General features: G+C 52.4%; 5 protein-coding genes across 5 annotated transcripts; 4 read left to right on the top strand and 1 right to left on the bottom strand.

Moving 5' to 3' along the window:
* Positions 1-337: 337 nt before the first annotated feature.
* Positions 338-2181, top strand: VTN00DRAFT_10251 (uncharacterized protein; the record flags this gene model as incomplete). The annotated part of the gene is made up of 3 exons (XM_069426887.1): positions 338-979; positions 1041-1312; positions 1368-2181. 3 exons carry the CDS (start codon positions 338-340, stop codon positions 2179-2181), a joined length of 1728 nt encoding a protein of 575 aa, XP_069284013.1.
* Positions 2182-2501: 320 nt separating this feature from the next.
* VTN00DRAFT_10250 (uncharacterized protein) lies at positions 2502-3224 on the bottom strand (the record flags this gene model as incomplete). The annotated part of the gene is made up of 2 exons (XM_069426886.1): positions 2502-3086; positions 3159-3224. 2 exons carry the CDS (start codon positions 3222-3224, stop codon positions 2502-2504), a joined length of 651 nt encoding a protein of 216 aa, XP_069284012.1.
* A 1627-nt stretch (positions 3225-4851) lies between these two features.
* Positions 4852-9094, top strand: VTN00DRAFT_10249 (uncharacterized protein; the record flags this gene model as incomplete). The annotated part of the gene is made up of 4 exons (XM_069426884.1): positions 4852-5493; positions 5549-7003; positions 7065-7754; positions 8375-9094. 4 exons carry the CDS (start codon positions 4852-4854, stop codon positions 9092-9094), a joined length of 3507 nt encoding a protein of 1168 aa, XP_069284011.1.
* Positions 9095-10272: 1178 nt separating this feature from the next.
* Positions 10273-12943, top strand: VTN00DRAFT_10248 (uncharacterized protein; the record flags this gene model as incomplete). Its single annotated transcript, XM_069426883.1, has 4 exons — positions 10273-10316; positions 10689-11279; positions 11336-11595; positions 11655-12943. 4 exons carry the CDS (start codon positions 10273-10275, stop codon positions 12941-12943), a joined length of 2184 nt encoding a protein of 727 aa, XP_069284010.1.
* Positions 12944-13439: 496 nt separating this feature from the next.
* On the top strand, positions 13440-15095 carry VTN00DRAFT_10247 (uncharacterized protein; the record flags this gene model as incomplete). The annotated part of the gene is made up of 3 exons (XM_069426882.1): positions 13440-13715; positions 13804-13875; positions 13938-15095. The coding sequence occupies 3 exons, from the start codon at positions 13440-13442 to the stop codon at positions 15093-15095; spliced, it is 1506 nt and encodes a 501-aa protein (XP_069284009.1).
* Between the last annotated feature and the right edge of the window lie 981 nt (positions 15096-16076).

Raw genomic sequence — 16076 nt, 5'->3', positions numbered from 1 at the left:
ACATCATCCATCCACAACGCGTCCGCGAGCTCCGGTCTCTCGCAGGCCACGCGCATTGCGCACAGCATTCAAGCCCTAGGAGCGATTACGCCAGTATGAGACGAGATGGTCGCTGGGCCGTCCCGATCTTTCCCGTCGGATTCGGCGTGGATCCGCTTTCGGGCAGGCTCGCCCGCAGGGTACTTTTTCCAGTACGGAGTCCCCAGTGGAGACGTCCATGGTTCGGACTGAGCATCTTATCACCCCTCGCACGTCAATTATAGCTTATTTACCTTCCACACACTCTTCCCCAGCCTGACCCCGCTAGAGATCTGTCGATGTATTGACCGTCGCAGCCATGAATTGCCCCTCCCGCACCGATCCAGAGATCCTCGACCACCCCGACTGGAACCAGAACCCGCCGCAATTGAATGCAGATGTGACCACGCGACAGGACCTGAATGGCATCGCAAACTCTCGAGAACAGAGGGATAATGCGGCAAAGACAAAGGGAGCAGGGGACGATTCGTTCCCAGCAGAGGTGCAGCAGGTCCAGGACACCGGAGACGCTGAGCCGAAGGAGAAACCATCTGGCGAGGTGATCCTTGCTACCACGGGGCCTGAACAGCCCAACTGTGATAGCAAATCACCTCGTTTACCATTTATCACCATGATAAATGGTTTCTTTCTTCGCATCATCCAGAGCGTCATCAAGTTTGCGCGTTTTGTTGGGCCTGGATTTCTGATCGCGGTGGCTTATATCGACCCTGGCAACTATGCGACCGACGTCGCGGCTGGCGCGGACAGAAAATACGCCCTGCTCTTCGTGATTCTGATGTCAAATCTATTTGCGATCTTCTTGCAGTCATTGTGCATCAAGCTGGGGAGCGTGACCGGGCTGAATTTGGCAGAGAATTGCAGGGCCCATCTCCCTAAGTGGCTGGTGATTATCCTATACGTATTTGCCGAGGCTGCTATTATTGCGACAGACATTGCGGAGGTATGATTTTTTTTTCTTTTATTTCAATTCCAATTTGATTCAATGTTCTGACCGCCAGCAGGTTGTCGGATCGGCTATCGCCTTGAACCTTCTCCTGAAGATACCTCTCGTCGCCGGATGTGCGATCACCCTCGTGGATGTCCTGTTCATCCTCATATTCTACAGGCCCAATGGATCCATGGTCGGACTACGAGCGTTTGAGTTCTTTGTCATGGCTCTGGTCCTTGGCGTTGTGGTATGCTTCTGTATCCAGCTGTCTCTCATTCGGGATCAACCTGTAGGCGAAGTGTTTAGAGGCTATGTACCGTCCTCCGCCGTGATTCAAGGAAGCGGGTCTGTACTACCATACACTGTCTCTTGGACATATCAACTGACACTATTCCATTAGCCTCTACCAAAGCTGCGGTATCCTTGGGGCTACGGTGATGCCACATTCCATCTTCCTGGGAAGCGGTGTCGTCCAGTCACGCCTGAAGCACTTCGATGTTGCACAGGGTTATGTCGAGTCGACCGTTCCCTTAGGCAGCACGGGAGGTGAGGTAGAATATCGTCCTTCCGTGGAAGCGATCCGTAACTGTCTGAAATACTCGATAGTAGAGCTGGCACTTTCTCTTTTCACCTTCGCTTTGTTTGTGAATAGTTCCATCCTCATTGTTGCCGGTGCCTCGCTGTATGGCAATTCTGGAGCTTCCGACGCGGACCTGTTCGGTATTCACAAGCTCCTTTCCTCCTCAATCGCTCCTGCAGCAGGGACGATTTTCGCATTGGCTCTACTTCTGTCAGGTATATCGGCAGGGATAGTGTGTACTATCGCCGGTCAGATGGTTAGCGAAGGGATGTTAAGGTGGAGCATAAAGCCTTGGCTCCGGAGGCTTATCACCCGTTCCATCAGTATCGTCCCGAGCATCGCCATCGCCGGCGCTGTGGGCAGGGATGGTCTGAACACCACCTTGACCGCGTCCCAGGTCGTGCTGAGTGTCATCCTGCCGTTTGTCACGGCCCCTCTGATCTATTTCACCTGCCGCAATCGGTACATGACCGTCCGGACGGGCGAGGCCAGCGGAGAGGAAAACGATGCTAACGTCGAAGGAGTCAAGATGAGGAATAACTGGTTCGTTTCCACGCTGGCAGTCCTAATCTGGCTAGTTATCGCCGTTATGAACGTTGCTCTCCTTGTTCTTGTGGGACAAGGCGAGGCATGAACCGGTACCTTACATCGGGCTTGGCCTCTCGAGTGCCACCAAGAAGCCCATGAGCGTTGGTCGAGTTCCTATCAACTGCACAAGAATCGTGTATATATCTGTGACATCGTTCCCCTGATGCCATAGCATAGCTTAGCACATAGTATACCATTCGTCAACATAGCCCAATTGAAATCAGCATTTCAAACATGAGTCCCGGTGATAAATGAGTTCGTAGGCTTGATACTATTAATCAAACGCTAACCATCCCAAGTTGACATAGCAGAACCACCAACTCCATTGCCACATCCGGGTAACAGACCGTACACTCGTGACATCTTCTAACCCACACCGCCAGCAGCCTCCTTCACCTTTCCTTGCTCCGGAGGCTCGTCAATAAACGTGGGTGGCGCCACCTCATCCTGCAGGAAGCTAGGCATGGCATCCTCCCCGAGCTGGCTCTCCATCATGGTCTCCTCGCCCAGAGCCTCCAGCTCCGCATCCAACTCGGCCTCATCCACATCCTCAGGCACATCATACGCGCGGGAGATGCTCTCCTGTATCTCGTTCCCAATCTCCATCAGATCCGCCATCTCGTCCTGCATCTTCTCGATCTTGTCGATGTCGATCTTGCCGTACTGCTTCCTGAGCGTCTTGGTCGTCGTCTTCATCGCGTCCACCGTCGTCATCACGTTCTTCAGGTTGTCCTGCATCATCCCCGCCTGCTCCATGTTCCAGGACTGCTGCGACAGCTGGTCCCGTTGCGCCTCGTACTGCTTCCGCCGCTGCAGCACCTTCAGCGCCTTTTGCCGCAGCGCGGTCTTACCGGGCCCGTCGCGCATCTTGGACAGGCGGGATTGGTAGGTGGAGAGCTCGGAGTTGAGTGCGGCGAGCTTGACGTCGATGCTGGCGATCCGGTTGTCGACCTGCGGAGAAACAGGTTGTTAGCGGGGGATGCGGGGCGGGGTTGGGAGCAGAAGGGGAAGAAGAAAACTTACATTGGAGATGGCACTGTCGAGAGTCGGCTTGGGAGCCGTGTTCTTCGTACCGAAGAGACGGTTCATCGTGTCTCCTTTTCCAAGCGTTGGGAAGGGTTGGTTGGCAGTAGTGGATAGGTACAGCACGGATGGTAGGCAACTGCGGAGATGGCAGAACTAGGCACAGGACCTAATTGCCACAACCACCCTTAGCACAGGGGTTGCAGCCTCAGGATGCTGAGAATAATGACCGATGATGAAATCAGATATGCTCCGCGGAATTTCTGAAGCAATGCCAGACTGTGGCCCGGAGCTGCGGACCCAGGGCCTTGTGACAAGAAGGCTCAAGTCACCGCATGGATGCTTGCCTGGGGCGACGTCAGTCGGACGAGAAGCGGCGCTTCTGCACCCAACCACGTGACAAATGCAGCCTGCCACGCCGCTGGATGCACAACATAGGAGCGCCTGGATAAAAATAATAATGGCTATCTACGCTGCACGGTATATTTATCTGATCTCCCTGCGAGATAAGACACACGGTGACCGCACTGTGCGCTCCTGAGCTGCTCCAGAGCCCAAACACAGCCGACGCGGCTGACTGCTTCCCGTGATCAGATCTGATACTGCCGGGAAGGGAAAGGCCTGTAACGGAGGGGAAGTACTGGGTACATCCTAATCAGCGCCACAACGGTGCTCATCGAGGTACCGGGTACCTCCCTCCCTGCAAGGCGCGCGCACCCAGCAACCAAGGTCCCGTGCTACCCTGCGCAGAGAGTCCTGCTCCTCAGATGCTCGCCAGAAACACAGAAACATCCCTTTGAGAGAGGCCGACGACGACGCTGGCGACTCTTCGAATTACATTCACCATCCCCCACTCCATCCTTCCCCTCTTTCTCTGGCAGCTAGCAAGGCCTACCGTGAGTGGTTCTCGCCCTGCCGCTGCACTGTGCTCACTGTGTTCCTCCCCGCCCGACGACCCGCCGGCCGATCCAGACGCAACCGCGCAACGCCAGCGCATCAACCTAAGCCCTGACCTGTTTTCCTGTCCTGTCCTGTCCTGCCTGACTGACGGACTCGACTGACTGGCTCGTCTGCGAAGCACAGCATTCCTGCGCTTCCAGCTCATCCCATCGGGTCCGCCTGGCCTCGAAGAACCCTTAGCTTTTCATCTTCATCGTCACTCCCTTTTTTAAGGATTCGACGGTACGTCTCTCCTGTCCATCCGTCTCCCCCCTCCCCCTCACTCCTCGTCTATCCCGCCATGTCCGCTTGCGCGGTTTCTCTCACCTTGCCATGAGCGTGGAGTATCCGGATGTGGGATTCTCTCTCTCACTCATACTCCTCCCTTCACCCCCTTGACCAAAAACCCGCTGACCCCCCTTTGTCCGCTCACAGCGCGCGGTCGCTCGGATCGTATTTCTGTCACCTGTTGCTATCTCTCGCATGATTAACGAAGCCCATACGAGACACATCTTAATCTACGGCCGCCACCCGTGTACTACCACCCTGTCGCACGAGGCTTTAGATTCCTGTTCTTCTGCGCTGTACCAAAAAAACCGGCACATAGAACCTTTTTGGGAAACTCTCCGTTACGACTCATTCTTTTTCGGGGAAGGACCAAAAAGAGAAGAAGAAAAAAAGCACTTGAGATACCCTGGACCGTCTGTTCTATGAATCATTTCTATTTCTGTTTGTCACTGTCGCATAATCCAACATGTTCTGGCGTTTTGGGGGGTATGCAAATATCTCCACTGTGGATACCCTGCTTGACAAGCCTGATGTCACCCTCGAGGAGCTGCTGGATGAGTCTGAGCTCATCCAGGAGCTTAAGCAACATAATACGAAGCTTATAGAATATTTACGAGAGGATAATGTTTTGAAGCGGCTTATGGACTATGTCATCGCGCCGAGTCTGGTGGACGAAGACGAGGAGGATGAGGATGAAGAGGGGAAGAAGAAAAAGAAGGAGCGCCCTTCGTTGACGGAGGGGATGGATCCCGAGGACGTGGAAAAGGCAGAGAAGGCGCGTCTCAAGTACGCATATGTCGCGTGCGAGATCTTGTCCTCCGAGACATGGTCGATCGTCGAGTCCATGATGCTCAATGAGGCCTACTTGCGTGATTTCTGGGGTTTCGTGAGGAGACCGGCGCCGCTGGATTCGCTGCAAGCAAGCTATTTCACCAGGGTGAACGAGACCTTGTTTGATAAGAAGACGGAGGAAATGCTTGAGTTTTTCAAATCCCTTGAAGGGGTCGTGCCAGCGATGCTTCAGCATGTCGATAACCCGATGGTTATGGACCTTCTGCTGAAGATCATAAGTCTGGAGAGGGCGGAGGGTGGTCAGGGTATTGTTGACGTAAGTTGGTCAGGAAGCGAGTGTTCTGCGGGATAACAACTGACACATATCGCAGTGGCTCAAACAGCAGGATCTGATACCCATTCTCCTCTCTTTTCTTTCATCAGAGCACCCTGCGTCTGTTCAAACCTCGGCTGGAGACTTTCTTAAGGCGATTATCACCATATCTGCAAATGCAACTCAAAATGAGCAATCCTGCATCGGGCCCAATAGTCTCACCCGGCAGTTAGTTTCGGCGCCCTGCATAGAGACTCTCATATCAGCTATGCTGCAAGGTGGAAACCCGCTGACGGTTGGCGTTGGGATTGTCATCGAGGTTATTCGAAAGAATAATTCAGATTACGACCCAGAGAACGTCGGGGGACCTGATTCTCCACCAACTACATATGATCCTATCTACCTCGGTACTTTGCTTCGCCTGTTTGCTAAGCATGTGCCAGACTTCATGGCTTTGATTCTCAGTTCCAAACATGCTGTGAACGAGGGCGGCCAGAAGAGGCTTGTGGAGAGGGGCCAACTGAACTTGGCCTGGGGTACCAAGATTGAGCCTCTTGGCTTTGACAGATTCAAAACCTGCGAGCTTATGGCTGAACTCCTCCACTGTAGTAACATGGGACTGTTGAACGAAGCAGGAAGCGAGGAGTACGTCAGGCAAAGAGATGAGGAGCGTGAGAGACTCAGACAACAGGGCGCATTTAACCCTCGCAGGGAAGATGAATCAGGAATTGATCATACAGATACGACGGTGGATTTTGCCAATGGTTCCGCCCTCGCCCCAGGCTCTCCGGAAGACCTCAGAATACTCGAAATTACCAACACCAGTGAAGAAGACGGCTTTGAGGATGTGAGTTCGTCGGGAGTGCTGGTAGATGGTGTAAAGGACATTGAGGAGAAGAGCGATCATGAGAAAGAGACAAAGAATGAGCCGTTCACCAATATCCCATCAGAAGCGTCCAAGCTTGATGACAGTACTGAGCTCGTTGAGGAACCTTTCACAGAACACAACCACGAAGTCAGCAAGACTGGTGGCCAACCACAGCCGCAGACTCAGGAGCCGGTATCTCCTACCGCATCTGGTCTCACCGAAAAAGTTGGTGAGATCAAGATTGAAGGGGAGAAGCCGACCGCTGAAGCAACTCATCCTGGGCAAGCAACATCTATCGATGCCAAATCTGACAAACCACCAACCGACAATGTGCCTCAGGAGCAGCCGTCAGAATCCCCTCGTAGTTTGTCTCCACATCCAGAGGATACCCCTGCTCCTCTATTTTCTGGCAAAACGCAAGCGGAGCACCCTGACTCTCAACCATCAGCCGCCGGTGAACCTGGAAACACTTCAGCTTCTAGTGTTACAGAAAACACGCAAATACCTGCTCAACCACGTGGCTCCATTGATGAGAGTGAAGAGCAGGCTCGTTCCCAGATCCAATATGATCCTGATGGTAAACCTGTTGTAGGTGACTATCTCAAGATCATGTTCGTGGAAAATAAAGTCGTACCCACGATTTTGGTGAGTGCTCAACATGTCCTGGGACTCGTGGGCTTTCTGCTAACTTGTTTTTCAATCGCAGGGATTCTTCTTCCGTTTTCCTTGGAACAATTTCCTGCACAATGTAGTATATGATATTGTCCAGCAAGTATTTAACGGGTCCATGGAACGCGGGTTTAACAGAGCACTCGCTATAGACCTGTTTGCAACTGGACGCATAACAGAACAAATTGTGGAAGGCCAAAGGCGAAGTGATGAGTCCGAGGCGACAAAGAAAATGAGGTTAGGATACATGGGGCATCTTACCCTCATTGCGGAGGAGGTGGTAAAGTTCAGTGAACGATACCCTCCAGAACTGCTTTCGCGGACAGTCATGGACAAGGTCCTGAACCAGGAGTGGATAGAGTACGTCGAGAGGACTCTGTCAGAAACCAGAGAACGCGACAACGCGATTCTCGGTGGAGTGCGGCCCGATGTGACTATCGGTCATCGTCAGGCCGTTTTGAACGCTGTCGGTGGCTTCACGGGTTCCTCGGCTCTCGCAAATGCCGGCCTGAACGGGGGAATTGGCGGCTCGACCTTTGAAGGCTTCGATATCATGAACTCAGGGAGCGCGTCCAGTGGAGTATTCGGCCTGGGAGGTGGTAGCAGCTCATTGCTCAGTGGCTTTGGGAGCTCAAGTGATGACGATGAGGACGAAGATATGGAGGACCAGGATGATGACGACAGGAAGAATTCGAACGAAAACTCCGGCGAAGGAGATTCAGAGAATGTGGGTACCACTTTCTTCGCAGATGTTGACATGGGTGATTCGTGACAGTGTACATACACACTGTACATCTGTCACTCCCTTTTTGGCTGCCACTTTAGTTTTTATCATTTCCGATGACCATTTGGAGATCGTTTGACTGGGCCGGGTTTGTGCATGATGAATGATGGGAGTCATGTGGGGGGTCAAGGAGGGCCTTTGCATAGAGCGTTTCAATGACAGCGCTTCTCAGACATGTATGAAGGCATTCTGGACCTCTTGCAGCTCCCTGAGGTCGTGTCGCATCTTCTTTGGACCAATTTCTCCTACTAGCAAAATAGGTAGCCCCCCGGTCATACCGGTCTCTATATATCGGTCTCTCATGTCTGCCCAATCCTCGCCTGACTAACTTGCTCCTCTGCAGTCTTACCTGCAGGACAAGTTGGCAGCGCCAATGAAGTGGCATACCATCCCCACATCACATTTGTGCCATAGCACTTGTTACTAAGCCTTCATCCCTTCCCTGTTCTCTTATACTTTTTATGTCCTTTTTCTATTGCTTGTCAATGCTCTCTTTTCTGGTCCCCAATGGGACAGCACATGGACCAATAGACTGGGCACTGCTGACATGATATCCACTCCAGACGTCCTCCAACTCTTCAAGTCAGCCTATCCCGATCATCGCTCCACCCCCTGTTCCTCTGAACCTTGGGCCTTCCCGGGCGCGTCGACAGCTGGCCGCACGACTTGCCGCCCAAAAGCAGCAAGCTGCCGAGGCCGCTGCAGCTGATGGCAATGAAACCGATAGACAGGCAAATAGCGATAAGAATAATGACAACCAATCGCATTCCAACCCGTTCGTCCTGGATGACGACAACGATCGCGATTCCCCAGCTTCAGCAGCCTTCCCGTCTCATGATTTTTCGTCAAGGAGTAAGGATGAGCCATTAATGTCGTCTCCGACCTTCCCTTCTTCAGGCTTCACACCACCAGGCTCTCCTTCTACGAACTCTTCTGATGATGATGACGAAGGGACCGCCGAGGCCGTGAGGCGCAAAGTGCGCATCCCTCTTGAGGTCGATGACGATGACGACGACATGGGTGAGATGGTCGGCCCTGGTACCTCGACCGGGTCTGGCCTGACGGACTCTGACGACGAGGATGAAGCTATCATCAATGAGTCTCTGGGCTACTCCAACTTCTTCGGGCCTAGCAGATACGGCCTGGGCGGTCGATCGCGCATCCTAGGATCGCATTTCGATGACGATGATGACGATGAGCAGAACGATAGCAGTGATGGCGAGGAGGACGATGGACTTGTTGAGATATTAGTCCCGGGGAGGAAGTCGTCCGCCTCTCACTGATCTCTGGCTCTGCATCTTTCCTTGCTCTTCCTTTACGTGCGACATGTTCAGGACATGTCGCTTCGCTCCATTAATCGTTCAAACGTGTTGTCTCAGCGATGCATCTATACGGATTCGGATTGCCTCCTGCACGCCTTTCTCCTCCCTTTGTACCTCTTGCCTATCATGTACAGTACGGATGTATGTGACGATACATATACTTCGCCTCTGGGATGTTTATATTCAGTCTATTCTGGAATGGATATTTCGGGTTCTGGAAGAAGCATGAAACGCCTGACATGACGACGCACAGCATTGCCAATGAAACAGAAATTCTGTGGATCCTTTAGGATCTAGGACTGGCATATATCTCGGGGGGATGGAAAGAAGGAACGTCGTTTCCAAGGACGCGAAAAATTGAATGATGAAGAAGATTAGAAGGAACAGGTTTTCTCTTATGGCCGTATGATCATCTTAAGTCTCTTTCTACGTGATTTGCCCTATGGTAATTTACTGCGAAGATTGGTTATGGTGATGTGATGGGCGATGTTTATGTTCTCTTTGATGCTTTGTTTCCGTATACTTGTCAACACCAACCGATCTGTACACTAGCTTTGCGATGAAGTTGTTTTACCACGATAGCATCTCTGTAGGTGTGGCTGTCTCGTTCTCTTGTTCTGGGATCTTTTCATGATCCAAGACCAGAGAGAGTTCAAGAAGGTCGAATGACGGGCGCTATGCACTATGCACTTGGCATGGAGGGTTCTGCTAGGAATGTGTGAGGGTTCAATAATTTGTGTCCAAGTACCGTACCTTAATACTTAGCTTTTATACGATTGTCCAAATTATTATTATTGCAGTACAGTGGCACTACCTAGTATTCTCTAGTACCTATTTTAGCAATTTGCAGTATTGTAAATTGTCCGAGCAATGTCCCGCGCCGGCGGTTTGGCGCTGCTGATCTGAGATCGTCTGGCTCCGCACATGCAAGAAAAAAGTGGGACACAAATTCGACAATTATCCGTTCGAGTCCGTTGCACAATAATTACTTCAACTCTAGGTCCTAGGGGAACGCAGACGCCGCACGAGTTCTGAGACTGTCCTACCTCCCTAATTTCTGAGGTCTTGTCTCTCGGCGTCACGCAGTAGGAAGACAGTTCTGCTTCTTTTTTCCCTTGGGGAACTGTCTGTCATCCATCATGGCAACTGGCGGTAGCACCGAGCAAACGCCGAACCCGCAGAGGTAAGGTCCCGTCTTTTTCGTTCTGGTTTTAATTTTATCGATAGCGCGATGCATAGTGTTTCCGGCCATTTCCGTATAAATTTCTTGGTGGTCGGTATAATATAATGTACCAGACAGAGGTTTGGTGCTCGGTGCATTTTTGTTGTTGTTCTCTTTTCTCTTTGCTTGTACCAGGTATCTACTACTGGACCGCTACTGCGGCTCCCATTTTTTCTTAATCATTCATGTCTTACGATCTATCGATTGATCGATTGATCATGTCTATGCATTATGAATGTTAAATTCTGCTGCTGGTATTTTTTTTTTAGTACCTAACTTTATTGTCTTTTTGTCCTAATCTTTTCTCTAACGTTTCGACCCGAGAATCTGCAGATCCTCCTCCGAGGACGGCCTTCTCAACAACCACATCGCCCTCCAGGAATGGGTCATCCAACACGGCGGCCACCTCGACGATAGCGTCCAGCTCGCGAGGGATGAATCCCGCGGCGTGCACATTCAGGTCAAGCCCGACTGCGCCTCCGGCGTGCAGCCGGCCACATGCGTCATCAGGACCCCGCTGTCCTTGACCATGTCATACTTTGACGCTGTTGATTTCCGTCCCTCGACACCTACTTCGACATCGACAGGCAATGACAGCGACCTCCCATTCTTCTCCTCCCACGGCGTCACCTTCCCGCGGGAATTCATCGACGCTGTCGGTCCCGAGGAGACGACTGCGTTCTTCCTCGTGGGCCAGTATCTGAGGGGCCCCGAGGGGTTCTGGTATCCGTATATCAGGACCTTGCCTTCTCCGGAGGAGTTGACGACGCCGCTGTATTACGAGGGTGAGGATCTGGAGTGGTTGAAGGGGACGAGTCTGTATGCGGCGAGGGAGCAGCGGATGGAGGTTTGGAAGGGGAAGTATGAGAATGGGGTGAAGGTGTTGAGGGATTTGGGGTTTGAAGGTGTAGAGGGGTATACTTGGTGAGTATTACCCCCTTCCAGTTTTTTATGGATATGTTGCTGATTATGGAAATCAGGGACCTCTACAAGTGGGCGTCGACTATCATCGCTTCCCGTGCGTTCTCCTCCAAGGTTCTGTCTGGTGTCATTGGGGCGTCGGATCTCCCGGAGGACAGGATGTCCGTTCTGCTTCCGCTGATCGATGTTACGAATCATCGGCCATTGGCGAAGGTGGAGTGGAAAGCTGGCGAGAAGGACATTGGCGTGAATGTGCTGGAGGATGTTGCGGCTGGCCGGGAGGTTGGGAATAACTATGGGCCGAGGAATAATGAGCAATGTACGTCCCCAAATTGATTGCTCTCAAACTATTTATGCATGGGCTAACTTGTAACTCAGTGATGATGAACTACGGCTTCTGCATTCCTGGGAATCCGGTGGATTACCGCGTTGTGAGCTTGAGAGCGCCGCCGGGAAGTCCGTTATACGAAGCAAAGGGCAGACAGCAACAGCTGTTTCCTAATACGCCCGTGAAAACAGAGGACAGGTACTACGTCTTTAATGTCTCCTATCCTCTGCTCGATCCGAACGCTGCTATGGAGCATTCCATTTTCTCTCCGGACCTGTTTGATGCCGTCTCCGTGCTCTCGGCGAATGATAGAGAGTTTGAGACTCTAGAAGTGTCCGAAGATGCGGTGCGGATACCGGGGCAGCCTTATGGGAACTCCCGCAATATTCTTGCGTCTCTGAGCCAGATAGTAATCGAGCTCATTACGCACATCGTCAAGTTGAAGTCGTCGGCGCAGACTTCGCAGCAGCCGCAGAATCTGAAGCAGATTCATGCAAAGATGTACCGTGACAGCCAAGTCACGATCTCCGAGACAGCGATGGTTATCACTGAATGGACGCTGGCTCGGGCTAGGGAACAGGGAATTACCACGAGCAGTGGATCTGGAAAGGAGAAACTCCTCGAATCACACCTGTCCCGTCTTCCCGCGGGCAAGTTCTCGGAAGAGACGATTGCCCAGATCAGATCAACGATTCTGGGACGGAAATCGCTTCTGAGACGCGAAGGCGAACTGTTCCAGTTCCGGGATCTATTTGGCGCGCTCCCAGCTGAGATGCAGGAGCCTTGCAGGAACTGCTTGCGCAATGTACTCTCGCATGCGGAGCAGTTCATTGCCCCGCAGAAACCGGACAATGCATCTGGACCGCTTGGCTTCTCGGTGTTTCTCTGCTTCCTGATCGCAACTTACAGATTTACAGCTTCCTCTCCTGAGAATGGAAAGGTTCAGTTGTCGCCCCGTCTGACGCGGTGGGCCCGTTTTCTCCTCGAGGCGTACCCTGCGCCGCCGGACGACGTCGCCTGGGTGCTGCCGGACGAGGACGATGAAGCGCTTCTCAGCAACTTCGACGACCTCGTTGAGACGATGCGTTCTCAGAACCCGCAGTTCTTCTCCAGCGTGGCACATCTCACCGGCGATTGGCAGAGTGACGGATGGTGGCTCTCCCCGAACTGGCTGCGGTGGGCATGGATGGCGGCAGAGCAAGAGATGGTTAACGTTCCTGACGATCCGCTGAGATTTATCACAACAGGAAGCCTTGGGGCGGGAGGACCGGTGACGCTGTCTACGATTTCTTATCTGTACATCCCACAGGATGCAGATGCTTCTGGCGGGGGCAATTAGAGGCCTGCTGGGTTGTCTTGTGTGGGAATCGGAGGCGTCTCTACCTGCAGTATATAAACACATAGCAACAGAGACATTGATAACCTCTTCTGTGGCTCTCCGCCACATTGATGCCATTTCCGGGAAGAGCTGTAAGCGGCTTGGAGATCTCTGTGCCCTGCTTCAACCTGCTTCCTCCAGGAGCGGGATATTAAATCGACGTCCCGTCAGCCGTCCCACCGCCTCTAGAGCAGCACTTGTCGACCAAGATATCTCCCATCCAGACGCGTCGGGGATCGAAGGTGCTGGACCGAGGTCGCTGGCAGCCGATGGTGACGAGGTCCATTTTGATATCACATGACCGCGGGCAGGCCAATCAGGAAGGCGCCAAATCCGGGGTATTCAGCGAGTCTCTCCACACGCGAACCGCCCGACGACAGCGTTATCCCCATCTTCCCCAGCCTCACCTCCCGTTCTCCCCCACAACCCGCAACACTCCTCACTCTCCATCGTCACCATGATATCCCGAGCGGCGGCTCCCTCTACTTCCTCCCTCGCCCACCTGTCCTCTCGCGCCCTCCCCTCAGCCTCCGCAGCCTCCCGTCTCCCCTCGTCAACTCGCTCCTTTGCGACGGTCCAGGAGGGCACCCCCAAGAAGCAGCATGGAGGCCTGAAGGATCAGGACCGTATATTCACCAATCTGTACGGTCACCATGGCACGGATCTGAAGACGGCGATGAAGTATGGCGATTGGTACAAGACCAAGGAGATCATATTGAAGGGCCATGACTGGGTACGCTGTTAATGTTTTTTGGGTGGCTATGCCGCCATCCTGGGATTTCAAATCGAAATAAATGCTCATGCGACGTTCAATTCTGCAGCTTATCTCAGAAATCAAGGCCTCTGGTCTGCGGGGTCGTGGTGGTGCTGGATTCCCTTCGGGACTGAAATACGTATGTAAACAACCGTTGATTGGCATCAATGGTCGTCAGATCTGACAATTACGGACTGCTAGTCTTTCATGAACTTCAAGGACTGGGACAAGGATTCCAGACCCCGCTACCTCGTCGTCAACGCAGATGAGGGTGAGCCGGGCACCTGCAAGGACCGCGAGATCATGCGCAAGGACCCCCACAAGCTCGTCGAAGGCTGTCTCGTGGTCGGCCGCGCGATGAATGCCAACGCCGCCTACATCTACATCCGTGGTGAGTTCTACCACGAAGCAACCGTTCTCCAGCGTGCGATCCAGGAGGCCTACCAGGCTGGTCTGATCGGTAAGAACGCCTGTGGAACGGGCTACGACTTTGACGTGTACATCCACCGTGGAATGGGTGCGTACGTCTGCGGTGAGGAAACCTCCCTGATCGAGTCGCTCGAGGGGAAGGCCGGCAAGCCTCGTCTAAAGCCCCCATTCCCTGCTGCTGTCGGTCTGTTCGGCTGCCCCAGCACCGTCACCAACGTCGAGACGGTCGCGGTGACGCCGACTATCATGCGTCGCGGAGCAAGCTGGTTCGCCTCGTTCGGTCGTGAGCGTAACCAGGGCACCAAGCTCTTCTGTATCTCCGGCCACGTCAACAACCCTTGCACAGTCGAGGAGGAGATGTCCATCCCCCTGCGCGAGCTGATCGAGCGCCACTGCGGTGGTGTCCGTGGTGGATGGGACAACCTCCTGGCCGTCATCCCCGGTGGCTCCTCCACCCCAATTCTGCCCAAGAGGATCTGTGACGACCAGATCATGGACTTCGACGCCCTCAAGGACTCCCAGTCCGGTCTCGGTACGGCCGCCGTCATCGTCATGGACAAGTCGACCGACGTTGTCCGCGCCATCTCCCGTCTGTCCAAGTTCTACAAGCACGAGAGCTGCGGACAGTGCACGCCCTGCCGCGAGGGCAGCAAGTGGACCATGCAGATTATGGACCGCATGGAGCGTGGCCAGGCCCGTGAGCGGGAGATCGACATGCTCCAGGAGCTGACCAAGCAGGTCGAGGGCCACACCATCTGTGCACTGGGAGAGGCCTTCGCGTGGCCCATCCAGGGTCTCATCAGGCACTTCAGACCCGAGCTCGAGGCCCGCATCAAGCAGTACGAGCAGCAGCATGGCAAGCAGTCGTTTGCCGGCGGGTGGGCCCCTGAGACCAGGGCTCAGGGTAAGATGATTTCGCCGGGCATGTAATTCAACATCGAGTCTTAATAGATGTGCGCGCGCACGGGAGAAAGATACCACCTGATCATTCATTCTAATGGTTGGGTCCGCGGCTTGGCTGTGCCAGGAAGAAAAGAGGCGACGAGACGAGATTTTTTTTTCTATTTTTGTACAGTCCTGCGGTAGCAAGCAAGCCTTATTCTACCTAGCTAGATAGATATCCACGTTATCCTTTGTTTATCTTGTCTATCCTATCTCCTGTTGCTTTCTGCTGATGAAGAACAAAACGTTAGATTTTAGAGATCTTTGAGCGAGCAGCGAATGCAGAAGTTTGATTTTTATTGACTTTTTTTATCTCAATTATGATGGAACAAACAAGTTGAGTAGTAAACAAATGCTCCGGGAGCTAGCTGTCTGTCTTAGATGACCTTAGTATGGTATAAAGAATATAAAGATAAGCTAAAGATAAGCTCCTTAACCTACCTATCTACCTATCAGTCTATCAAATCCTATCTATCTACCGTACACATACATATTGAGTAAGGTGTTATAGGTGTTATATCTATATCTATATCTACGTCCTGCTGTATGTAATGTAATGTAGTCTGATCCATCCATTGAATTGAGTGGGATGGGATGGGGTAAGGTAACGTTACACCCGATGTTGAATTCTTTTTTTTCCCTTTTTTTCTGGAACAAGATCTTTCTAATATAAGCAGGTTTCTTTCTTTCTAATTACTAATTCCTAATCCTATAAGTAGGATCTCTTGCCCTCTTGTCAGTTGGTTGGTTCTTTTTATCTTTTTGATACATTCGTTACTTATTATTACACAGCGACCATCAGATCGATCTTCCTGAGATGAAACAGAGATGACCGACAGCAGAGGTTTCTTTCTTTCTTAAGAAGAAGATTTCAGTGCTGCGGCATATAATATAGGTATCTTTGATGTCGTCTTTTATTTTATTTCAGAGGTTATATACAGGGTATGTATGCAGTACACACCAGCTAGC

This window comes from Thermoascus crustaceus (genome assembly GCF_041956765.1).
Source record: "Thermoascus crustaceus strain CBS 181.67 unplaced genomic scaffold VTN00scaffold_9, whole genome shotgun sequence".
In the NCBI taxonomy this organism is placed as follows: Eukaryota; Fungi; Ascomycota; class Eurotiomycetes; order Eurotiales; family Thermoascaceae; genus Thermoascus; species Thermoascus crustaceus.
Note: the sequence above shows the minus strand (reverse complement) of the source record. Positions and strands in the feature narration are given on the sequence as shown.